The 26,333-nt window shown below is 42.0% G+C and overlaps 1 protein-coding gene across 4 annotated transcripts in view; it reads left to right on the plus strand.

Moving 5' to 3' along the window:
• The window catches only part of CDC42BPA (CDC42 binding protein kinase alpha), a 198,421-nt gene that overhangs the window by 151,624 nt on the left and 20,464 nt on the right, over window positions 1-26,333 (plus strand). For 2 of the 4 annotated variants that reach the window (XM_054398449.1, XM_054398441.1), the window contains exons 21-35: window positions 565-641; window positions 1,842-1,889; window positions 5,053-5,091; window positions 8,898-9,017; window positions 9,699-9,779; window positions 11,369-11,474; window positions 12,692-12,828; window positions 13,474-13,613; window positions 14,522-14,603; window positions 16,426-16,642; window positions 17,899-17,961; window positions 19,599-20,192; window positions 21,496-21,593; window positions 23,598-23,682; window positions 25,873-25,996. In XM_054398449.1, coding sequence (XP_054254424.1) covers window positions 565-641; window positions 1,842-1,889; window positions 5,053-5,091; window positions 8,898-9,017; window positions 9,699-9,779; window positions 11,369-11,474; window positions 12,692-12,828; window positions 13,474-13,613; window positions 14,522-14,603; window positions 16,426-16,642; window positions 17,899-17,961; window positions 19,599-20,192; window positions 21,496-21,593; window positions 23,598-23,682; window positions 25,873-25,996 — 2,011 coding nt within the window. The remainder of the gene's footprint in view (window positions 1-564; window positions 642-1,841; window positions 1,890-5,052; window positions 5,092-8,897; window positions 9,018-9,698; window positions 9,780-11,368; window positions 11,475-12,691; window positions 12,829-13,473; window positions 13,614-14,521; window positions 14,604-16,425; window positions 16,643-17,898; window positions 17,962-19,598; window positions 20,193-21,495; window positions 21,594-23,597; window positions 23,683-25,872; window positions 25,997-26,333) is intronic. The other 2 variants (XM_054398457.1, XM_054398465.1) reach the window with 2 other exon arrangements.

Genomic DNA, 26,333 nt, shown 5'->3' on the forward strand with positions numbered 1-26,333 from the left:
AGGCTTTACCCAGGATTGTATGACTCCTGGACATTCAAAAGTGAGAGACAGCAGACAAGCACGGGGCAAGGAAGTTGCGTTGTTTGGAAATACAATGTGCTCCTCAGGCAGCCTGCTGTGCTGTTCTGTATGGTTTAGTGGAACCTCACTGTTTGCCAAAGCTCTCTCCTCACTGTGGGCCATCCAGTGTGTGTGACTGGAGCAGGGATGGCACTTACTGTGGTGGAGCCTGTGCCTGTGTCATGCAGTGTGTGGACAGAAGCATGTTAGAAACCTGTGCCTTCTGCACAGTGGGCACCTAGGTACAATCTGTTTACATCTTGAATTCACACCAGGTGCATCGTAGCTTGGCAAAGGTTAATTAAACCTGTGCTGCTTGCTGAGGTGGATGTATGTCTGTTAAAAAACCCCAACTTTTACTCTGGAAAACAGACTAAATGTGACAACTCACTTCAAGAACTGTAGGTGCTTCAGGTGAATACTCAAACCCTGATTCAGCAAGGCAAAGGTCCTCAACGTAAAGATCATTTTTCCGTAGCTTAAAAACCTGCTGCTGTTTTCTAGGTGTAAAGCACCAAGACTCACAGAATTCTTTCTTGGCATTTTTGAATGCGCCTACCTCTGCTCTGGATCAATTTGAAGTAAGTGCACAGCTATTGCTACTCTCTGCTAGTCTGGAACTAGTTATATGCACATGTGGTGAGAGTCTGCTGCTGCATTTTAATTATGCTGCCTTGTTTATATTTGCATAATCTCTGTATATCCTATATTTGTGTAATAATACATGAGAACTGTTTGTCATGTTTACAGTGCTGGCTGTCTTCTCTTGAACACCAGTAATGACAGAGAATTTTCAAACCTTGAATGCAGAAATCTTGCCTGATTCTTGTAGTGAAAAGAGTATTTGTTCAAATGGCCTTTCTTTGTATTCAGAAAAATGCTAAGTAGTGTGGATTGGTAAAATGAGAGAAGATATGTAAAGCATCCTTAAATCTATTCCATGAAGTCATTGGTGCTGTATTCTTATTAGGTTGTTTTTGTCTTCTCTTCATTTTGCACAGATCTGTGAAGTCCAGATAATTACTGTTCATCTCCTCTCCACAGAGCCTATATACTTAAAAAATAAATCTGTTTAATTCCGTTGTCACTTCTATACAAAAGATCTGTTTAGGTAGGAAACCTGGAAGAAAACAAAAATTGAAGTAATACTATATGTTTCATATATTTTTTTTTTTCAATCAACAGTAAGCAATGGTTTGTTTTGCTTTTCAATGAGCAACAGGGTTGATATATCGGTCAGAATGAATTCAGAGGAGACAAGGCACCACCTTGACAGCTGCACATTAGACTAAAATTTTCCACTGTTTTTATTTTTTTAATTTTTCCTGATGGGTGAAAAAGGTCACCAGATTTTAGCTGTGAAACAGCATAATCCTTGATGTTAGTGACGTTCCAAAATTTACTTTCTCTTCATCGTGTATTCATCAGTTCACTGTTCTGTCTTGAAATCCTCACAACTAATACATTTTTATTTTTTGCTCTTTAACTTATTTACCTTTTGAGTTAATTGCAATATAAAAATCCTGTTGGAGTGTAGGAATATTATTTTATTAAGTGGATGCTGGGAAAAAAAATATGTTTTTATGTAGGTAGTTTTATGTAGGTAGTTTAATTGTCTATGAAAGACAATTAATGGAAACCTACTGAGGTAGCTGTTACTAGCACTAGTTATTTACAGTTCTTTATTTTTGCACTTTTATTTATACCAAACCATTTTCTTCATCCATATCTCTTTCTCTCTCTCTCTCTTTTTTTTTTCACTGCTGTTTTCATTAAAATAGGATTCCTTTTCCTCCTCTTCATCCTCATTGATTGATTTTATGGATGACGTAAGTCTTTGACTTTCAAACCAGTAAACCCCTCAGTAGCAGAGATCAGTTGGTTGATTTGGAGTATTCAAACATTAATGCAGTCAACTTAAACCTGCAAGTGCAGTGGAGGACAGACTATTTCTCTAATAGCATACTTAACACCAGTTTACATAGACAGATGTTCAGTTTTAAAGTAAATGTTTTTCTTTAGTTGCAGATGGAGAAGTTTCCTAATGGCAAACAGTTTTTCCTAATGGGGAAACACTGCTTTTTGGGCCTTGTCTTCTGATCTATGACCTGTGGAAAATGATCCCAAACTCACTGTCACATTTCTTTTCTTTAGTCCTATTGGCTTCATATTATTAAATTGCCATGAGTTGTTTCCAAAAGCTTTCTGCTCACTTCAGTGAAAAAAAGTTCTCCTTGCACACAGTTATTTTTTTATTTCCTCAAATAAGATATTGTGTCTTTTGTTGTTTGTTTGGGGTTTTTTTAGCCTATATTGCAAGAAGTAATTTTTATTAGCACCAAAGTGAAGTTTTACTTTTTATTGCCATTTGAGATGCGAGTTTTCTGACAGGGCATGGTTTCAGTATTTACCCTAATTAATTAATTGAGCTAAAAGCTGAAAATTGACTGCCTTATATTTCCTCCACATAAAAAATGAATCCTAATAAGCTTTGCAAATGAAAATATGCTCTGTGCATCCACTGTAGAAGAACCATCCAGGATGACTCTGTAGGTGTAGTGTGTGTGTGTGTTTGTGCTTGTAGATCTGTGGATATACATACACACATATTGATGCATATGTATTTGAAATGAAAATATCCTTGCACTGAAATGTAAGGTAATTAATTTTATTCTAGAAATGTCTACTGTGAAGGGTATAACAGAGAGGGTAAAGTATTTGGGCCTGCTCCACAAAGAGGATGTAGTAGTTGGGCCTATTCTGCTGGTTGCATTTCCTTTCCCCAGCTGAGAAATTACGATTTTCTTCTTCTTGAAGCTTGTTTCTCTGTAAATAGAGAAGCTTTTTTTTTTCAGTATATATACATTAGACAAACTGAGAGCCCTGGGGCTGTTTAGTCTTGAGAAGAGAAGGCTGAGAGGGGATCTGATTGATATCTATAAATATCTGAGGGGTGGGTGTCAGGATGAAGGTCCCAGGCTCTTTTTGGTGGTGCCCAGTGACAGAACAAGGAACAGCGGGTACAAGCTGGAACACAGGAGGTTCCATCTCAGCTGTGAGGGTGCTGGAGCCCTGGAGCAGGCTGCCCAGAGAGGTTGTGGAGTCTCCATTTCCAGAGACTTTCAAAACCCACCTGGATGTGTTCCTGTGCAGCCTGTCCTAGGTGATCCTGCAGGGAGGTTGGACTGGATGATCTTTAAAGGTCCCTTCCAACCCAGACAATTCTTTTATTCTGTGATTCTATGTGAGCTCTCTTCTCTTTCCAGTGTCTCTTTTTGACAGTAGTTACCTTTGAAGGGCAGTGTTTCTTGCAGCAACTCAAGAAGAATTCATCCATGGTCAGTCAAACCTGAGAAGTCTTGTGGGTTCTTTATATAAAGACCAAGAAAGAAGTGGAAATCCTCAGGTTTCTGACTCATGCAGTTATTACATGGCTTCCAGGAAAGCCCTTCCTGTAACTCAGAGCCTGAAGTAAATACTATTAATGACCAGTATTGTTTCTTCATCCTCTGTGCTTCACTAAAAAATTACAGAGGGTAAAATATTGCATAGTTGTAGTTCCATAGCACTCTCTGTGAGGTCCCTGAAGGCTGTTGAACATACAGATGTGTCAGCAGCACTGAGTTTGGCCCACTGATTCCATGTGGAGTTTGCTGGGGTGGGTATGTCTTGTGTGTCTGCCATCCAAATAACAATGCTTTACAGCATTCTTCATGACTGGAGTTAATTCTCTGGTTTTCAGTGAGGAAAACGGTGGGTTTGCAGTTAAAAAGTTAAAATAGATATCCCACTGCCTCTGTAACCTTGTGGATGCTGAGCAAGAAGGGTGGTAGCTCACTCTGCAGCTGAGTAGCAGCCACTGTTGGTTCCACTTCTGCCCCCTTGAAAAGATACTTGGTCGGGTTGTCAGAAGTGGCATCTAAATCCTTACACCCACGAAAGCCCATGGGCTCAATAATCCTCTTTATATCTCCTGTGCATGCAGGATGGTGCAAAGAGAAGGAGGAATGAGTTTTGGTGTCCTTGGTTTCTGGTTCTGGTGGGAAGGGAAGTCACTCCCAGTGATTCTTAACACACTGATGTAGAGATCTGTGCTGCTGTTTCTCCTGTGTGTTAATTGGCTGTCTCTTAGTTAACGTCGTCTAGGTGTTAAGTCTCCTTGCGTTCCCTAGAAGTGTCTGACAATGGAAGTGTTGGGCTTTGGGTTTGTTTTTTTTTTTTTTTTTTTCCAGGTGGATCCTTGTGTATCTCATTAGCTACTAGAAGCCACCAACTTGTTTTGTTTAAAGATAAATTTGTGATTATTTAATAGCAACAAAATGGAATCCTGTTTTCCCTTAACAAAATTGTTTTCTCCACTTGCTAGAAAAGGCCATTTCCCCCTCTATTGTATTATGAACTAAAAATAGTTTTCTTCAATCCTCTGCAGTCTGTCCTCATGTACAGTCCCTGTGGGCTTTGGTTAGATGAAACAAGTCAGAGCTTTGTAAATAACCACAGAATAAATCACATTCTGAACTGTCATTATTAAACAGATTAAGTAGTGTGTGGTGACAGCTCTGACTCAACCTGCACATTCAGAACTTAAGTTTAGAATAAATCTGGTTCTCAACGATGCTCTAGATTGGGTACACTGCCTGCAAGAGGTGGCTGAGATTGCTTGGTTAGCCTTGTTCAAGGTACAGAGATGCTAACTGTAAATTAGTAGTGTAACCTAGTCTGCAGTTTCATTGTTATTATCCAGTGTAACAAATCTAGACTTGAAAATAACTTGTTTGGGTTTTTTCCTTCTTTTGTGTGTGTGTATGTGTGTGTATGATGTTTCTTCCCTCCTGTTGCCCTAGAATACCATGTTTTCAAAACACTTGTAAAAATGAATGTGCTTGCGTGTGTCTAAACACTACCTCTGGTGACAGAGAGCAACAAATGCTGACCTGATGTATGTGTCACTGTTTGATTTTGTAACATCTTCTCCTCCTCTCTTTGTTAAAGCGCTCTCCTTCCTGTATTCCAGCTAACAAAGGCAGACGTGTAAGAGGCTGTCTTACTCTATGTGGCCCTTTATTTTTTGCCTGTTGTGTACATGCCTTTGTTTAATGTATGGATTGTGTATTTACCTCGCTGCATGTCTTGTGCTGCTGCTGCTGTTTGCTGCTGCTGCTGTGCTTTCTTTTTGTTGTTGTTTTGCAGCTGTGGGCTAAAAGCTTTTGGAGTGTTTAATTTGGTAATCCTGCGAGCAGAGTGTCGCAGTAGCTGGAGAAGATGCTTTGGCTGCTTTCTCTTTTCAATAAGGAAGTTCATTGTGGAGGGTGATCAGGTAGATACAGGTTGGGAAGATGAGCAAATGTCAAATGAGGTCCTGTTGGTTTCTTTGCCTTTAGCAGAGGGCGTGTATCAAGTTCTGGGAATTGCCTCTAGGAAGGTAGAGTTCAGCATCTGGCAGGCAAGTCATGCAAGTCCACAAACAGTGGAGAACATCACAGGACAGAGACAAATACATGGGAAATGGGGAACTGGGTAAATTGGAGCATCAAGGAGGGCAGGAAAAATTCCTACAAGGAAAACAGAGTTGGATGTGTTGTGGTCCCTTAAGCTTCAGATGTGTTTGTACACAGCTCAGCGTTGCCTCAGAACCACACAGGTAGCACTGTGTAGAAAATTAAGCACAGTTTGGGAGAATAAGTTTTATGAGGAGCAGCTGAAGGAACTGGAATTGTTTTGTCTGGAGAAAAGCTTAAGGGGAGACTTTCTGGCTCTACAGTTCCCTGAAAGGAGGGTGGAGTGATGTGGTAGAGGGGAGGGATTGGTCTCTTCTCTCAAGCAACTAGCAATAGGAGGGGAAGAAATGGCCTCAAGTTCCATCAGGGGAGATTTAAGCTGGATATTAAGGAAAAAAATTCTTTCCTGCAAGGAGTAGTCAGGCATTGGAGCAGGCTGCCCAGGGAGGTGGTAGAGTCACCATCCCTGGAGGTGTTCAAGAAACCTGTGGACATGGCACTTTGGGATGTGGTTTAATGGCCACAGTGGTGTGGGGTTGACAGAACTTTGTGATCTTGGAGGTCTTTTCCAACCTCAATGATTCTATGATGACAAGGCTATTGCCATTTATTAGGAAATACAGAAATACTCTTTTGCTAATCCAGTGGATTAGTTTAAAACTGATGTTAATGGTGTTCATATGGTCCACACAAGCTTGTGGCTGTAGCTTAGTCAGGATTGCTTTCACTTCTCATTAGAGCAAGGAACCTGGTAATTACTGCAGCAGTACAGTTTAGGGCCGTGTTTAACTTACAGGAAAGGTGGTGGTTAAATTCCCTTCAAATTCTGTATGAGGAGATCAGGTTCTGTGTGTGAGCCTTTATGTTCATAAGTGAAGTAAAAACGGGGAATGGAGCAAAACTAGAAGTGGGTATACTCAGACTGGACATTAGGAAGAAGTTGTTCATCATGAGGGTGGTGAGACACTGAAACAGGTTTCTGAAGAAGGTGGTTGAAGCCTCATCCCTGAAGGTTTTTAAAGCCAGGCTGGATGTGGCTCTGAGCAGCCTGATGTAATGTGAGGTGTCCCTGCCCATGGCAGGGGCTTTGGAATTGGATGATCTTTGAGGTCCCTTCCAACCCTGACAATTCTATGATTCTCTGAAAAAATACATTTGTTACTGTTTCAGCAGTTGTGTTCAATTACAAAGGCTTTGTAACACATTCCAGAAAAGTTTCATCATTCATATCAAGCTTGTACTAAATTTTTTTAAGAGACACCATGAAAATTCTTTGGTATGCAGATGCTGCTTTGAAAGGGAAAGCCTTTGGAGTATCTGGAAACCTTTATGAAGTAACAGATTAGATCTCTGAGTTTAACTTGGAGAATAAAAGGAATGTCTGTTTCTTGCTATGAAAAATTTGCCTGTGGTTACTCATTGGACTTATTTTTAATAACACTTCTAAGAAGAAGGTAGATTTGTTTGAGGTTAAACAGTCCTTGAGTGGAGTTATCATACACATGTTTAGACTCAATGAAGAAACCCAAAATGTTTAAAACAGTTGAAATGATTTTATGTTTCAGTGTATAAGAAAGCTGGGGAAGACTTTTTACAAGGCCTGGTAGTGATAGGAAGAGAGGGAATGGATTGAAGGTTGAGGAGAGCAGGTTTAGACTGGAGATTAGGAAGAAATTCTTTCCAGTGAGGGTAGTGAGGCACTGGAACAGGTTGCCCAGGGAGGTCATGGATGCTCCCTGGAGATGAGGTGTTCAAGGCCAGGGTGGGTGAGGCCTTGAGCAATCTGCTCTAGTGGGAGGTGTCCCTGCCCATGGCAGGAGGGTTGGAACTGGATGATCTTTAAGGTCCCTTCCAACCTAAACCATTCTGTGAATCTATGCATCTTGGAATTTACTACTCTGAAGGCAACAGTGTTTCTAATACTGGATAAAACTTCCTCTTATTTGCTTCTGATAAATTTGAGCACAAAACATTTGCTGTAGTGCTAATTTTTGCCTCAATGCTAGAAACACAGGATCTGTGTGTAGAAAACAGGTGTGGGAATTTCTTGTTTAATGAAGGGAAATATTTGCAGGCATCTTAATGTGCCTAAGTTGATGAAGCTGGTGAGCATTTTCCACTAGATTTATTTTATTTTTGTGGGGGTTTTTGTGGCTACAATAAAACTAGAAGCCATCAAATTTAAGTCTCCACTATTAAAAAAAAACCCAGAGAAAAGATAAAAAAATTATCAAAACTCACTGCAGGAGCTGCACCTGTTTGCTACCATGACTGAGTTTCTGGAGAACAGGACTGTATATGCATGTACAAGATTGGTTTGGCAATATCCTCTATTCCCAAGAAGCAGTAAAGTTTGTGGAATTCTCAGTATGATGTAAAATGCAAATGAGGTAAAAGTCCACTGGACTGTTCAGCTGCTTAGTGTCAGCCTTGCTGCCTATTTTAGCTTGCTGTGCAAGCTAGCCAAATCCTTAGCAATGGGGAGCTGATTGTTCCAGAAAAGCCAGACCTGCAATGGAGCCTTCTGTAAGCTTCCAGCTTTTAGTTTTTAATGGGGAAACCCATCCTCATCTCACTAACATGAATTATATAGATATTTTTACACGGAAATCCTCACTGTGGAGATGTCTTGTTTTCAAGGAGAGTCCTTCATTCTCTCATTTTTCTCAGTTGCACTAACTGCTGATTTGTTGTCTAAGATACCTCTTTGTTACCTATCTGCCTTGCTGTTCAGTGTACTTCTGTCCTGGGCTTAGTTTCATTGTCTATCAAGGACTAGGAAAAATGTTTCCCTGAAGAAACTGTGTTTCTGGTCAGGAAGTGTCTGTAGTTCAAACAGGGTACCAAAAGACCTCCTCAATTTTCAGTGACTATGATTAACACTAACCACAGGAAACAGGTTGTTAGAGCTGCCTTTTCTTCTTGTTTTCTCCTCACTGTGGGCTTTATGGCAATTAACTCCTGACAAATCACTGCTACCAGTGGACAAAACTCATTCAAGTGTTTATCAGGCCCCTGAGCTAGCTGCTTTTTTTGTGCATGTGCTCCCCTCTTGGCAGAAGCCTTGGTGTGTTCCTATTCAATGCTTTTCATTGCATTTTTGTACTTGAAGTAGGAAGTTGCTTAAAACCAAATTTCTATCCTCTCAGTTCTCTCTTAGGAATTCTGCTGCTCCCATAATCTTATTTTGGTAAGAGTTGAGAATTCTTTTTTAATGATGTCTTCGATTTACTTTTTTTTGGTTGTTTTTCTTCCCCCCCGACCCCCCACCCCCGCTCTCTTCTTCTTCTTTTTTTTTTCTTTTTTTTTTTCTTTCTTTCTCTTGAATTGTTCTCCTAGATTGATTCAGTTGAGAATTTTACATTGTCTAATACACCATCACGGGATGAAGATAGCAAGTCTCACCTCCATTCAAGATCCAGGTCTCCTTCTACAGCTAGTGAGATTGAACCAATTGAGGTACTTCAGTGTTTACAACTTTATTGTCTGTGTTTTTTAAGAGTAACAGTTTCATTGATACAAAAACTGCTATTGCAGTTGTTTTCTCCTCTCCAGTAAGGCTATTTAGGACCTGGTAAGAACCTTCTGTGCTAGTGGGGAACTGTATTTTGGGGAATGTTGCATTTCCTTTCACACATAGTTCATCAGGGGTGGGAACGATGCTGAATCCATTATTAGAGTTCATCAGGGGTGGGAACTATGTTGAATCCATTATTAGATATAGTCTCTCTCATCATATAGCCCCAGCCATGAATATTTAAGAAATGTTGGCACAAAGTTAATGTAAGAGCACACTTTGGAATCCTGCTGAAGGTCTTGTCAATACCAAATACTTAGCCAGGCTCTGCAGCAAGTATGATGTGTCCTCTGTTAAAAATTGGAATTCTCTGATTATTTTATGTAAGAGAAAATTCAACCAAGTGTTTAAGATACAATGCAGAGTTAATTTTTACTTTTAGGAGATAGATCTTGCACATTATTTTGCTGAGAAAGATTTTGTTTTCTGAGTCCTGTGTCAACTGATTTGGTGTTTGGGGATGGGGTGGGTGAGATACTTGTTGCCTTCTTATGCTCTTTACTAAAGCTATCTTGGGCAGCATGTGTTGGATGTCTTACTGATCCTTTGGGGACTCTGTTCAGGTTGCAGACCATCCTCCCCGTTCAATGCACACACCAACCATGAGGACAGCATATATTGGATCAGGACTCTCTGCACCAAAGGTATTCAGTCAAGCATTCACACGGTTCATACAGTGAGGGGGAAGATGTCACTCCTGGGCAACAGCTTCAGGGGAGCTGTTTTGCACAGTAATCATACCCAGAACTACCTAGAAGGATCAACAACTCCTGCTAGTTGTTGGAGCGAGTTCAGCTGCCCTCCAATACCTAAAGAGTTCCTACAGGAAGGCTACAGAGGGACTTTTCATCTAGAGACAGGACAAGGGGGAATGGTTTGAAGCTGAGGGAGAGCAGGGTTAGGCTGGAACTTAGGAAGAAGTTCTTCAGTACGAGGGTGGTGAGAGACTGCAATAGGTTGCCCAGAGTGGTTGTGGATACCCCCTCCCTGGAGGTGTTGAAGGCCATATTGGATGAGGCCTTGATCAATCTGGTCTAGTTGAAGGTGATGGTCATTTAGTTTTTATACCACAGCATCAGCACTGCCGTCCCTCACCTAATCCATGTTCCCAAGCAGTAATGAGAAGCCCTTTCAAAATCAAATTCATAGATTGACAGAATGATTTAGGTTGGAAGAGACCTTACAAATCATCTAATTCCAGCTCCCTGCCATGGGCAGGGACACCTTCCACTAAACCAGGTTGATCAAGGCCTCAGCCAGCCTTGCCTTCAACACCTCCGGGAAGGTTGAATCCACAACTTCCCTGGGCAACTTGTTCCAGTGTCTCCCCACCCTCACTGGAAATAGTTTCTTCCTTATATTCAGTCTAAATCTGCCCTCTTCCAGCTTCAATCCATTCCCTCTTGTCTCTAACTAGAAGCCCTTGTAAAAAGTCCCTCCCCAGCTTTCTTGTAGCCCCCGTCAGTTACTGGAAGGCTGCTCTAAGGTATCCCTGGAGCCTTCTCTTCTACAGGCTGAACAGCCCTAACTTTCTCAGCCTGTCCCCACAGGGGAGGTGTTCCAGCCCTCTGATCAGCTTTGTGGCCTCCTTTAGACCCAGTCCAGCATTTCCATGTCCCTTTTGTGCTGGGGGGCATCAGGACTGGACACAATGCTCCAGGTGGAGTCTCACAAGAGCAGAGCAGAGTGGGAGAATCACCTCACTTGTCTTGCTGGTCCTTCACCTATACTCTTGCTTTTAAATTGGGTGTTCTGAAATTGCTTGTGCCTAACTCCATAAAATTGAACTCTGTCATGCCTTCTGGCATAAAATGAGAAGAAACATTTCAGTCTGATGTTTTTTCTTTGAATTAAGGCGACACTCCCTACAGAGGAGCATTGAATTTGCAACTCAGAAAACAGAATGGTCGGCTGGCTTTGGCTGACTGCTGGGAGCCCAACAAGCACATCTATACACAGACACTTTCAACTTTTAGAGTGCAATGAGATCATTTTGATGACTTTCCTATCTGCAAATTCATGTTGGTAGACAAGCTCCAGTTCCCATGTTTTAAATTATCAATAACCAGCACTGATAAGGAATAACCTCACGTTAGGAGCTCAGATCTCATTTCAGTGAACACAAATAAGCTATTTTGTTAAACACACCTATGCACTCATGTCTGTGGGGGAAAAAAAAAGTAACTGTTCTTCAGAAGTGTTGCAGGTATTAACATCTTTGCTTGTTTTACAGCCTAAAGCCCACCAGTTTGTAGTGAAATCATTTAGCACACCAACAAAATGCAATCAGTGCACATCTCTGATGGTTGGTTTAATACGACAGGGCTGCACTTGTGAAGGTGAGCACTTGTGGAAGCTGTTAAGTGTGAACTAAAGGTCTTGTAGATGCACACTAAATTGTTGTAGTGTGGTAAGACAGGAGTCTTCTGTTTGTGTTTTGAATTGCAGAATTATATTCTCCTGCCTCTCTCTTTTTTTTTTTTAACAGTAGGAGCCAAGCACTGAACATCTTACATAAAAGATTACCTAGTTATCTGGGGACAGACTGATTCCAGTGGGTGTTAGAAGAGCTTATTTGACTTAAAATAGCATTAAGGGGCCATAGTCAGTGGTCATGTATAGTGGTAGTAGCTTTGCTTTCTGGCTCAGTACAAAGCATAAGACAGCTTTGCCATTCGGTACCAATTTTACCTCTTTCCAGGGTTAATTTATTTGTGTGCACACAAAATGATGCTCATCATTGAGAGGAGCTTCCAGCTTTTTGTTTGCTAATAGAGTCGGGCTTAGAGGAAATAATAGAAATTGCCTCAGTACGAGCTTCTGATTAGGCTCTTACTTACCTGGATGAAACCAGACCGTATCCATACACCTCTGGAAATTGTCTCAGTATAAGCTTCTGATTAGGCTTTTACTCACCAGGATGAAACCAGACAATATCCATACACCTCTGGAAATTGTCTCAGTATAAGCTTCTGATTAGGCTCTTACTTACCTGGATGAAACCAGACCATATCCATACACCTCTGGAAATGAGAAAATCAGATTTTAGAGCAGATAAAAGCACGATAGAGAGCATGATAAAAGCATGATGAAGGGAGACTGTTTACAAAGGCCTGCAGTAACAGGGCAAGGGACAATGGCTTCAAACTAGAGAAGAGCAGATTTAGATTGGATGTTAGGAACAAGTTCTTTACTATGAAGGTGGTGGATCACTGGAACAGGTTGCCCAGGGAGGTGGTTGAGGCTGCTTCCCTGGAGATATTCAAAGTCAGGCTTGATGAGGCCCTGGGCAGCCTGATCTAGTTGAGGATATCCCTGCTGACTCTGGGGAGGTTGGATTGAATGACCTTTGGAGGTCCTTTCTGACCTTGACTATTCTATGATTCTATGAGATGCTGCTGTGCACACACTTATATTTGTCTTGATATAGCAAAGTTCAGTGAAACTATTCAGATATTGGTCAAAAAGGGAAGACTCCTCTATAAACATTGTCATAGCTGTTGCACTGCACAAGAAATCACCATCAAATCTTTCTGTTTCTTCTCCTTTCCACAAGTATGTGGATTCTCTTGCCATGTGACCTGTGCAGACAAGGCTCCTGCAGTGTGTCCAATCCCTCCTGAACAGACTAAGGGACCTTTGGGAATAGATCCACAGAAAGGCATAGGAACAGCTTATGAAGGACATGTCCGAGTAAGTATCAGGTGCCTGCATTTGGGACACTTAACTCTTATGTTTTCCAAAGCTGGAATCAAACTCTCAGAGGGGCACTGGGGGGTGGTGGATTCAATTATACATTAAGGTAACAGTTTGGAAACAAAGCTAAATTTTCACAAAGCAGCTCTTAGCATTTTCAACAGTAATTCTCTCTGCATCTCTGTCAGCCATTGTGCTTTGAGTTGGTCTTGAATGACACATCTGTAGAGATCAGATCGTCTGCCAAGGCCTGTGAGGTTTTGATTCTGTCTTTTGATGCTAGTACCGTCTGGGGTCATTGCTGTGGGCACTTGTACAGGAATACAAAACAACTGCTCAGCATAGTTTGGGCCACATTCCTGCTGACCAGCTAGATGGATTTCTTTCTCTCAATTTGTTAATACCACTTTGAATGAGGTTTTAAAATAAGGAGAAAGAATCTGGTGCTGTGAATTTTTTAAATCATATGTGGTGGGGTCCACATTTGGTGCTCTTTCAGCATCTGTGCTATTGCTTATGTTGCTTAACTTTACCAGTGAATAAAAGGCCTGTCAAGCTAGATGTGTGAACTGATTTTTGCACTGTTTGATTTCTGACTGCATGCAGCTTTCAGGGTGCTGATCAGAGTTTATTTTGCTAAAGGTACCGAAACCAGCTGGAGTAAAGAAAGGTTGGCAGAGAGCACTGGCAGTGATCTGTGATTTTAAACTCTTCCTATATGATGTAGCAGAAGGAAAAGCATCCCAGCCCAGCGTGGTAGTGAGTCAGGTCATAGACATGAGGTAAGCTGTTTGGTGCTGAGTGGGAGCTTTTCAGGGGCACTAGGAGATTGTTTTTTTTCCTGCTTTTCCTAATTTGTGAAATCAGTATGCAAAGTCCAGAGCTTTTATGAAACACAGTAATCCATCTTCAGAACCTCTGATTTTCCAGGAAAAAAAAAAAAAGGATTATTTGCAGTAGCCTGAACTACACTTGTGTGGTCATATGTGGCTATTTAAACTTCCATTTAGTTCCATAATCATGTGCCAGGATCTCTCTCTTCAGCTGTGTAGAAGATCTGGAAAGAAGAAAGAAGGAAAATATGCTCTTTAAGGGTTGAATAGAGTTTTGAAAGACAGGTGAAACTTTGTTATCACAGAAGCAGAATTATAGGATAAAACTAATAGAGGATTTTATAGGATAACACTAATTCAAATTTTGATTCAGAAGAGTTAAACAATTTTTCCACTGTCTTCAGCAATACTGAGAACATTTAACATACCAGATCTCTGAATTTAGGTTAGTTTTTAGTTTGTCCAAGAAGTCTCAGGCAGCTTTAGCTTAGAGGATTTTAATGAAAAGTTGGAGAGCTGTTCTTAATCCAGGCTTATGTTTTAATTTCATTCATTTGTTGATTCATTGATTCATTCATTAATTTATTTGGGGAGGAGGGAATGTTTTGATTTGAAAAGACAAAACCTAGATACTCTAAACAGATGTATCTCCATTAGCATTTACCAGGGATTTAATTATGCAACACTGCATTTGTGAACTTCATCTGCAGATAAAGAGGAAAGGATAATTTTAAAAAAATCAGATCTCACTGCTACCTTGTCGTGTCCTTTCCAAAATTGCACTGTTGGTGGTACTCTGGGACTAGAGGTTTAAAACTCTCTAACTCTTTTCCCATTCTGTTTGTGGTCTCCATAAGGGATGAAGAATTCTCAGTGAGTTCTGTCTTGGCCTCGGATGTCATCCATGCAAATCGGAAAGATATCCCCTGTATCTTTAGGGTAAGTATGACATCTCACCCCTAGGAGCCCAGCAGTGCAGGGTTTCACAGTGTGCTGTGTGCACACCAACAGCTTGCTAGTATTTTATTTCCTTTGCAAGTTGTGGCTGTGTGGTATCCATGGCAGCAGCAGCAGTGCATCTTTACATGTATGGTTTCTGTGATAAAAATGGACATTTAAACAATAAACATTTAGACAAGTTCTCATCTGCTCCTTTAGGTGGGGTTTATTTTTTTAACCTTCACAATCAGACATACTTTTCTCAACCTCCTGTTAGTTGTTTGGAATTCTTCTGTTCATTGTGACCTACATTTTTGTCTCCTAAAGTTGTCTTCTGTTTCTCAGTTTAATTTGTTGTGTTATCCCAGAAGACTTTCTGTTACATATTTTCTTTGTATAGATGAGAAACTTAATTGTACAAACACAGGGTCACCATCATGTTTTTCTATATCCTTGTGATGCTGGAAGATCGTGAGATTCCTTTAGGGCAAGAGAAAATGGACTCAAGTTGCACCAGGGGAGGTTTAGGTTGAAGATTAAAAGAAACTTCTTCCCTGAAAGGATTCTCAAAGACTGGAACAGGCTTCCTGTGGAGAGGTGGTTGAATCCCCATCCCTGGAGATGTTTCAAAGAGGCAGAGATGTGCTGCTGTGAGGGCCATGGTTTAGCACCAGGTTTGGTAGAGCTGGAGAATGGTTGGACTTGATGATCGAAAAGGTCTTTTCCAACCAAAATGATCCAATGATTCTGTGCACTGGATCTCTGAAAACTCATATTCATCAGGTACTCAGCATAGGAATCCAGTGTAAAATGCTCATCCAAATTTATGTCTAGTCTGGTATTAGGATTTTGCCATTGTTGGCTTTTTCTGTTATTCTTCTTATAGTGGAACTAGATCTTGAAGGTCTGTTCTAATCTAAACCATTCTATGAATCTGTGAATTAAAGCTTCACTTCAATGAAATCATTTTGGTGTCAGTAATTCCACTATCACTTCTTTACTATACCATTGTATTTCAACCCTTGTTTTTCTAGCTTTCAGGCTGGTCATCACTGCATGCTGAGAGGAGATAAACCTACAAAAGGAGCTTTCATTTTTATTTGTAAATAGCTGTACCAAGCACAGTAAAAGGATTGTAGATCATTCTTCCATAAAAGCCATTCCTGTTCCCTTAATTTTGTAACAGATCTATTGGTCTTAAAATTACAGAATACGTTGTAAGAAATTGCTGTGAGAAACACTTGGTTAGCTTATTTAGAGCAGACATTCCTCAGTTACAGAATAAATACAAGTGTATTTGGAATAAAGACAAAGTTTTCTCTCTCTTTTGCTGAGTTCCTCACATGTACAGATTTTTCTGCTGTGGGTTTTCTGTTGCCTGTTAACAGAAGCTAGAGTTTTGCATTCTTAGTTCAGACAGCTCATTAAAAGGAGGCTTATAGGCATAGAATAGTTTAGGTTGGAAGGGACCTTAAAATCATCTAGTTCCAACTCCCCTGACATGGGCAGGGACACCTTCCATTACCCCAGGTTACTCAGGGCCTCATCCAGCCTGGCCTTGAAGACCTTCAGGGAGGGGGCATCCACAACCTCCCTGGGCAACCTGTTCCAGTGTCTCACCACCCTCACGGTAAAGGATCTCTTCCTAATCTCCAGTCTGAATCTCTCCTCTTCCAGCTCAAATCCATTCCCTCTCATCCTATCACTACAAGCCCTTGTAAAAAGTCCCTTTGTGGCATCTGATACCTTAGTAGAAATGATCATGATGAATTTTGTTTTTTTATTGCTTCTGACTTAAAATGTATATTTTAAATTTTTCCAGGTTACAGCTTCCCAGCTCTCTGCATCCAGTAATAAGTGTTCCATCCTGATTCTGGCAGACGGTGAGAATGAAAAAAGCAAGTGGGTAGGAGTGCTGAATGAGTTGCACAGGATCTTGAAGAAGAATAAGCTCAAAGACCGCTCAGTCTATGTTCCCAAAGAAGCTTACGACAGCACCTTACCCCTCATCAAAACAACACAGTCAGCAGCAATCATAGGTATGAAATTAAGAAGAAAGTGCTAAGAGAAATGGGTATCACAGAATGTTAGGAATTGGAAGGGACTTCAAAAGATCACTGAATCCAAACCCCCTGCCAGAGCAGGATCACCTAGGGCAGGGTCACCCCAGAACACATCCAGGTGGGTTTTGAATATTTCCGGAGAAAAAGACTCCACAACCATTCTGGGCAGCCTGTTCCAGGGCTCTGGCACCCTCACAATGAAAAAAATACTTCCTTATTTTCCCCTGGCACCTCTTCTGCTCCAGCTTGCACCCACTGCCCCTTGTCCTATCATTGGACACCACTGGGTGTGCCAAGAGCTTGCTTTTTTGGTTAAAATAAACCCAGCCCAACTGACATATTACATGGACTTATCTACTGAATGGAGAGTAATATGTAATGTTTTCATCCCGTATAGGAATGTGGATAGATTTAAGAGAGGAGTGCAGTTCACTACCCAGTCAGATCTGTAAGACTGTTCCCCCTATTCACACCTATTCATAACTCTGAATAATTTTGTTATTCTGTAAATGTAATTCCTTAACCAGGCAAAATTAGCACTGTAGAACAGGCTATTCTGTTTATTCAAATTATTTAAATAGAATATTACACTTATTCCAGAGTCAGTAACACACTTAAGTGCTCTGAACATGAGTTTGGATTTTTTTTAATGGTGTTTCTTGCTATTGCTTCTGCTGACAGGAGACATGGGAAAATACTTATTTTTTTCAGGAATTGGAAAAATGGGGAAGTTAGATAAATGTGTTGGGTTTGGCTTTAGGGTTTCTTTTTAGTATTTCAAGATGCTAAAAAACTGTCTCTGTTAATCAGAACTATATAGTTATAGAATTGTCGGGGTTGGAAGGGACTCCAAGGATCCTCTAGTTCTAACTCCTCTGCCATGGGCAGGGACACCTCACACTAGAGCAGGTTGCTCACAGCCACATCCAGCCTGGTCTTCAAAACCTCCAGGGATGAGGCTTCTACCACCTCCCTGGGCAACCTGTTCCAGTGTCTCACCACCCACATGGTGAAGAACTTCTTCCTAACATCCAATCTGAATCTACCCATTTCTAGTTTTGCTCCATTCCCCCTAGTCTGATCACTGGCTGACACGCTAAAAAGCTCTTCAACAGCTTTCCTGTAGGCCCCCTTAAGATACTGGAAGGCCCCCGATAAGGTTGTCAATTATTGTTAAGTATTTCCAAAGAAAAATAACTTTTTCTTTTTTTTTTTTTTTAATCTTACTACAGACCATGAAAGAATAGCTCTGGGGAACGAAGAGGGATTATTTGTTGTGCATGTCACCAAAGACGGTAAGAGATTAGGAACTGGCAGCAATTTCCTTAATATTAAATAATCTGGAAGTAACTTTGTAACCTTTTTGCTTTCAATATCCTCTGCTTTCATTTTTTCTCTGCAATGTTATCAGCTGGGCAATCCCCATGCAAGAGAGAAACCTCAAGGTGGTGTTCTCTGTGCTTTCTGGTTTGGGTATCCTTTTCCATAACAAAGATTCAGCATCTGGAATGCAGTAGAAGGTTTTCTTCCCTTGTTTGAAGCAGGCTTAACACTTAATTCAGAGCAAGTTCCTCAAGATTTTGTTCAGTCAGGTCCACAAAATCCCCACAGATGGAGATTCTGCAGTCTCTCTGGGCTTTCTCCTGCAAACCATTCTCACAAGGAAGCATTTTCTTTGTATAGCCAGTAGGAACCTCCCTCATTTCAATTTAGGACTTTTGTCTCTTCTTCTCCTGCTGTGCATCTCTTTAAGGAGCCTGGCTTTAACCTTTCTATAACTTCCTTTTTGGTATTGGAAATTGTAGAATGTTAGGGATTGGAAGACACCTCTAGAAATCATCTGGTCCAACTACCCTGCCAAAGCAGAATCATCTAGGACAGGTAACACAGGAACATATCCTGGCAGGTTTTGAAAGTCTTCAGAGAAGGAGACTCCACAACCTCTCTGGGCAGCCTGCTCCAGTGCTCCATCACCCTCACAGGAAAGTTGTTCCTCATGTTGAGGTGGAACTTCCCCTGCTCCAGTTTGTCTCCATTGTTCTATCACAGGACACCACTGAAAAGAGTTTGGTCCCTTATTCTTGGCACCCACTCCCCAGATATTCATAAACATTGATCAGATCTCCTCTCAGCCTTCTCTTCTCCAGACTTGAACAACCTCAGGTCTCTCAGCCTTTCCTCATCAGACAGATGTTCCATTCCTTTCATCACCCTCATAGCCTTCATTGGACTTTATCCAGTAGTTCCCTGTCTTTCCTGATCTGGGGATCCCAGAACTGGACACAGTACTCCAGATGTGGTCTCACTAAGGCATAATAGAAGGGATGGGGAACTTCCCTTGACTTGCTGGGCACACTTTTCTTAATGCAGGCCAGGATACCACTGGCCTTCTTGGCCACAAGGGCACATTACTGTCCCACGGTAACTTACTGTCCACCAGCACACCAAGGTTCTTCCCCATGGAGCTGCTTTCCAGCAGGTCAGCCCCTAACCTGTAGTGGTGCATGGTGTTGTTCCTCCCCAGGTGCAGACCTCTGCACAATGGTGTTCATCATTGTAAAGAGATGCAATGCCAGGTGCCCAAGCTAGTTCAACAAGCAAGATATTTAATTTCGTCTTTCAGTTCCTTGAGACTTTTCCTTTATTCAGTGGTTTTGTGGCTATGAAACTGTTTCTGAAACCAACACTGAAATACCACAGCACTTGCTAACTGCTTCAGATCTGCTTCCTGATGAGGAAAAGCCAAAGGTGTAGCCAGCATTGCCACATCTGCTGTTGCTGGCATAGAAGTTCTGATTGCATACATTTAAATATTGCGAGGAAGCAATAAAGGGCATTGCTTGGGTATCTTTACAAATACTTTTGTTGTAGTCAATTTACACTTTAACATTACTGACTTGGGTTTGGGGGGTGTGTTTTGATTTGTTTCCAGAGATTATCCGTGTTGGTGACAATAAGAAGGTTCATCAGATCGAGCTCATCCCCAGCGAGCAGCTCGTGGCGGTGATCTCAGGACGAAACCGTCACGTGCGGCTGTTCCCTGCTGCTGCCCTGGATGGAAGGGAGACTGAGTTCTACAAGCTGGCAGAGACAAAAGGCTGCCAGTCCATAGTGTCTGGCCACGTGCGCCACGGAGCCCTGACCTGCCTGTGCGTAGCCATGAAAAGGCAGGTCCTCTGTTATGAACTCAATCAGAGCAAGACAAGGCACAAAAAGATCAAGGAGATCCAAGTCCAGGGCAACGTCCAGTGGATGGCAATCTTCAGCGACCGGCTTTGTGTGGGCTACCCGTCAGGTTTCTTAAAATACCCCCTTCATGGAGAAGGCAGCCCATACAGCCTGCTCCATCCAGATGACCACACGCTCTCCTTTGTCTCACAGCAGCCAACTGATGCCATCTGTGCAGTCGAAATCTCAAACAAAGAATACCTGCTGTGTTTTAGCAGCGTAGGGGTTTACGTTGACTGCCAGGGCCGAAGGTCTCGACAACAGGAACTGATGTGGCCTGCGACTCCATCTTCTTGCTGTAAGTTGCCCTTTCTGGCAGTCTGCTTGCTATATTACGTTGACACCTCTAACTAGACTCAGCTGCTCAAGGCCTTATCGGACCTGGCCTTGAACACCCTCAGGTAAGAGGCATCCACAGCCTCCCTGGGCAACACGTTCCAGAGTCTCCCCACTCTCGTACTGAGGAACTTCTATGTAGGATCCAGTCTAACCCTCCTCTCCCTCAGCTTCAAACCATTCCCCCTTGTCCTGTTGCTAGACACCCTTATGGAAAGTCCCTCTCCAGCCTTCCTGTAGGCTCCCTTCAGGTATTGGAAGGCAACTCTAAGGTCCCCCCAGAGGCTTCTCTTCTCCAGGCTGAACAACCCCAGCTGCCTCAGCCTATCTTCATAGCAGAGGTGCTTCAGCCCTTGGATCATCTTTGTTTCAGCTTGTTTGAGTGAAGCCCCTTCTGAACAACTTTCACAGGCTATGTATCACTTCTGGTTTTCAGTCAAGAGTGTAGTTATTACAATGGCCTCAGAGAACAAATGAATCATAAGATGTTGTGATAGACTGAAAAAACAGGTGTTTTCATCTTCATTACATCTCTGCTGGTCACTGGTATTGGTGCAAGATTTTTCATCACCTTAAATGAAGTGACTTGATGTTACTCCTAATCCAAATGGAGGTGTATTTTGTAGCAAACCCTGGTACACTTAATCATGAATTGGATGCTCTTGTTACTCTTGGCAGACCATGACAATCTTCTTCCCAACATGGATATAACAAATTCTTCTTTAGAAGTGATCCCAGTGAAACAAATTTCATCCTGGGGAAACATGCCAGATAAGCAGCACAAAAATTCTCTTTACAATCCACAAAATAAGAGAATTAAAGCTAGAAGGAAACGTGGAGATTTTTCTGACTCTGTGATGGAGCTTAGTTCCAACTGATGGTCATTTAGTGCATAGTCATAGAATCACAGAATTGTTTTGGTTGGAAAAAACCTCTAAGATCATCAAGTCCAACAACTGACCCAACACCACCATAGCCATTAAACCGTGTCCCAGAGTGCCATGACCACACATTTCTTGAACACCTCCAGGGATGGTAACTTCACCATGTCCCTGGGCAGCCTGTTCCAATGTCTGACCACTCATGCAGGAAAGAAATTTTTCCTAATATCCAACCTGAACCTCCCCTGGCACAATTTTGCAGAGGTTGTTGCCGGATTGCAGATTTGTTTTGTTTTGGTTTGGGTTTTTTTTTAATAAATCTAGCTAAATTGTGTCTGTTTTGGGCCCTGTCTCAAAGCACATGACCTTGTCATTTCCTCACAGGTTACAATGCGCCATACCTCTCTGTGTACAGTGAAAACGCAATTGATATCTTCGATGTGAACTCCATGGAGTGGATTCAGACTATTCCTCTCAAAAAGGTAATTCAACTGCTTCAGCCTCAGTTAAAAGCTAGACTCATTCATGTTGTGCTACAGTCATACCAGGTTCTTAAAGCACAGTAGAAGCCATCATTAAAACTGTTTGTCTAAACATGATTGAGTAGAAAGAAAGTTGGGCTTTTTGTTGGAAGTAGAAGACATGAAAGGTGTTTGGATGTCTTCTCAGTGTTTTAGATGAATGGTCAGTCTGGAGCTTACTTAGTGATACAACACCAAGAGCAGTGCCTTGTTAAATGCATCTGGCTTCTTTAGGACTGATTCTGTTATTGCCAGAAGATGGTGGGTGTTAAGATAATTAAACAGGCCCTCAAAAAATTACCTTCTGGTGCTTCAGAACACTGTAGACAGATAGAATCATAGAATGGCCTAGGTTGGAAAGGACCTCAGAAATTACCTATTCCAACCCTCCTGCCATGGGTAGGGACTCCTCTCAACTACACTGGCTCATGGCCTTGTCCAACCTGGCCCTGAACACCTCAAAGAAGGGGGCATCCATAACCACTGTGGGCAACCTATTCTAGAGTTTCACCATCCTCATACTGAGGAACTTCTTCCTAAGATCCAGTCTATCCCTACTCTCCCTCAGCTTCAAATCATTTCCCCCTTGTCCTATCTCTAGACACCCTCATGAAAAGGTCCTCTTCAGCCTTCCTGTAGGATCCCTTCAGGTATTGGAAGGCAGCTGTAAGGTTCTCCTGGAGTCTTCTCTTCTCCAGGCTGAGCAACCCCAGCTCCCTCAGCCTGTCCTCACAGCAGAGGTGCTCCAGCCCTTGGATCATCTTTGTGGCCCCCTCTGGACTCGCTCCAGCAGCTCTGTGTCCTTCTCATGGTGGGGCACCAGATATGGACACAGTATTGGAGATGGGGTCTCATCAGAGCAGAATCAAGGGGCAGAATCCCCTCTCTTGCCCTGCTGCCCACACTCCTCTTGCTGCAGCCCAGCACACAGCTGCCTTCTGGGCTGCATGAAGGCACTGCTGGCTCCTGGGGAGCTTCTCAGCAACCAGCACCCCCAAGTCTCTTTCTTCAGGGCTACTCTCAACCCACTCTGCACCCAGCCTGGATTTGTGCCTGAGGCTGGCCCGACCCAATGAGACAGATACATCAAAAAAATCTTTATTGAAGTCCCCCATAAATTATGGCAATTTCCAGTGCAAAGGCTTAGAATGTTAGGATTCAAACAGTAAAAATGCAAAATGAGGATGAGGTCATGTTTGCATCACTTATCAAAAGAAGTTTTTGAAAGCTCACATTTCCTTGTTGTTTTCTCAGCTATATTTGAAAACAAAAAAGGAAAACTGGGGGGGGTTTCCCCATAGTTTATATTGACTTCAACTTAGTATTACTGTTGATGTAATTCCTTTTGTGGCATTCCAGTGATATGGAGCCACCAGAGATTGCCATTGTGGTCTTGTCAATCCATCTCATGTCAGATGTGGATCAGGATATTCCTGTAAGGATAAATAATGAAAAAATCCAGGTGCTCAGCTATTAGTCACCTTAAGGAGAATAGATGAATATGGAGTCAGCAGGGACACCTCCCAACTGGATCAGGCTGCACAGGGCCACATTGAGTCAGATCTTGAATGTTTCCAGGGACAGGGCCTCAACTACATCCCTGGGCAACCTGTTGCAGTATTTCACCACTCTCATTGTAAAGAACTTCTTCTCTGTACTTGTTCTCCAAACAGAAGTTAAAATCCAAAACTGGTTTTAACTTTGCTTCATGGCTTTAATGAGTGGCAGTTGTTCTTTAGAGCAGCCATGTGTCACTGCGGGTAGGAGACACTGCTCCTGTAGCCTGCAGCTCTGCTGTCAAGCAGAGTTTGTTCTGGACAGTCACTCTGTTTTGCTCCCTTGTTGGCTTTATTGCAGTGCTCCTTTTACAGAGTTTCTCATGCACCTCGGAGCTTTCAGAATGAGAGGCACTATTATATGAATGTGAGTTATTACTATCACCAAGTCTGATTTTCCTTCTTTCAGGTACGACCCTTGAATACAGAAGGATCACTAAACCTTTTAGGCCTGGAGACAGTTAGATTAATATATTTCAAAAATAAAATGGCAGGTAAGTAATGAGAAGCCCATTTTCATCATGCATTTTTTTTTTTGTTTACACAGAGCTTTGGGTAGGATTTTTTTTTTTACCTGGATCAGTGCATTGTAGAAAGTAGTCCCTCAAACTTATTCTTGATAACTTGGGAGAAAGTCAAGACTTACAGATCCCACAGTGATTGCAATGATAGGCAGTTACTCTGAATTTCCATTCCCTTTTGAATATTCAGTGAAAACTTGAATGAAGACTAGAAGTGGAAAGTAGAATGACTAGATGCTAACTCCAAATCTGGGATCACCTGACAGAGTGCTGTTTGGAAATGCTCCCACAGTTATAGACTTCAATAGTGATCATGGCAGTACCAGAATAATTTTATCACAGAATGCCGGGGTGGAAAGGACCCCAAGAATCATCTGGTCCAACTTTTCTAGGTCACAAAAAAATGAGCTGGCCCAGTACCCTGGCAAGCTGAGTTTTCAAACTGTCCAGTGTAGGGCTCCTCTTGGGAGATGATTCCAGTGTTTAACTGTTCTCAAGGGGAAACGTTTTCTTCTGGAATGGGAATCTCCCCAGCAGTAACCTGTCCCCCTCACCCCACGTCTTTTCCATGGGACTCCTTGTTAGAAAGGGAGTCTCCATCCTCCTGGTAGCCACCCGTTATATATTGGTCCACAGAATACATAATTAACCTGAACAAACCTTTCCCAAGGATCAAGAAGTAATACAATATTACGTATTCACAGGATTGCATACAACTGTGTGCCAAGGTCTTAGCTTCAGAATTTTGGTTTTGTTGTGAGTCTTTTATTTTCACTTTTTTTTCACATGAGTGATTTGTTTTCACTTTTTAGAGCCTATTTTATAAGCATGCTCCTGAGTAGTATCCTTAAACTTTTGTTTAACCTCTTAGATGAAAGGGGATGTGCTTCATTCTAACAATCAAAAGCTGCTTTTTTTTTAAACAACTGTTCTGAAAATAGTGGAAATTAAACACTCTAGAAACATCTACTGCTGTTGACTGTGTTTCAGTATTTATTTAAATGGCTGGCAAATCAGCACAAGAGGAATGGCAGTGGTAGAGAGCAGCAATATGGTGGAAGCATGTGTAACAAATTTTTAGGTCCTAATAGAGTTAAAACATTATAAGTAGAGCAGAAAGGAGAAGGGGGAAAAAAGAAACTGGAGAGTGTAGAACCAGAAGTAAGGAAGGTTGATGGTTTACTGCTGTACACTTCTCACTGTCTTTAAGAGTATGTTGCAAAAGAGTAAAGTATCCTCCAGGAGTATCTCTTTAACAGTCTGTAAGTTTTATTCCTGGAGCTGCTTTCCTAATAAATCCCACACTTGGAATCATATAATGGTGTGGGTTGGAAGGAACCTCTGAAGGTCATCTAGTCAATTGCCTGCAGTGAGCAGGGACATCCTCCACTAGATCAGGTTGCTCAGAGCCTTTCAAGCCTCACCTTGAATATCTCCAGGGATGGGGCCTTAACTACTTCCCTGGGCAACCTGTGAATTCTTCAGCTGATCTTAAGGAAAGAAGAGATTTCAGTTTGTACAAAAACTGTTTTGGCAGTGAGCAGTAGGTGGTGGCTATGTTCAAGCTTATTAAGTGTAACTTTAGTCTCCATATGTATAAAGCAAAGAGAGAGCAGTTGCAGGCTTCATTCACAGTAACCCTTCTGTTGTATGATTGCTGCTGCTTCCCACATCTTCTCTTTTTCCCCACAGTTGCACCAAAATTAGATCAGTGTTCAAGAATTTCCAAAAGAGTAGGCTCTGGAGTAGGAAAAGGATGAAAAAGAATCCTACACTGAATTTCCAGAAGGCTGGCAGAACAAGCTGGCAGTAGTGATTTTTTGAAGTGAGAACTGCCAAAGAAAGTTTGAGAGAGAGGACTGGGATCCTCTCCTGCTCACCTAAATGTTTTGTTTGAAAGAATTAATCACTGATATTTTGAGGATGTAGTTAGGGCAGCTCAGGTGTGAAGAAAGGTTAAGTCTATTGCTGTATAGCAGGTTAGGGAGTGACCAAGGACCCCCAGAAAAACCGCAGAGCGTTTGTTCCGGTTTGGTGGGCAGTAAGGGGTGACCAACAATATCCAAAGCAGAGGGAGAAAATATCTAAACATCTTTGAATTCCAATTCCGAGGATACCTAATGAATTGTCCCCCTGGATCATGGTGTTTAATATTGATTTCAGAGGGTGATGAACTAGTAGTTCCTGAGACATCAGATAACAGCCGGAAGCAGATGGTTCGAAACATCAACAACAAGCGCCGCTACTCCTTCAGAGTTCCGGAGGAGGAGAGGATGCAGCAGAGGAGGTTGGTACTCAACATGTCCTTGTCTTCTGTACATGCCTGTAGGCCCTGAAGGACAGTGACTGATGCCAATGTAGAATCACAGAATGGCTTAGGTTGGAAGGGACCTCAGAGATCATCTGCTCTAACCTCTCCCCATGGGCAGGGATGCCTCTCAACTAGACTTGGCTGCTCAAGGTCTCATCCAGCCTGGCCTTGAACACCTCCAGGGAGGAGGCATCCACAACCCCCCTGGGTAAACTGTTTCAGTGTCTCACCACCTTCCTACTGAGGAACTTCTTAAGATCCAGCCTAAACCTACTCTCCCTCAATTTAAAACCATTCTCCCTTGTCCCATCAC

The sequence above is a fragment of the Indicator indicator genome, chromosome 2 (assembly GCF_027791375.1).
Source record: "Indicator indicator isolate 239-I01 chromosome 2, UM_Iind_1.1, whole genome shotgun sequence".
NCBI classification, from domain to species: domain Eukaryota; kingdom Metazoa; phylum Chordata; class Aves; order Piciformes; family Indicatoridae; genus Indicator; species Indicator indicator.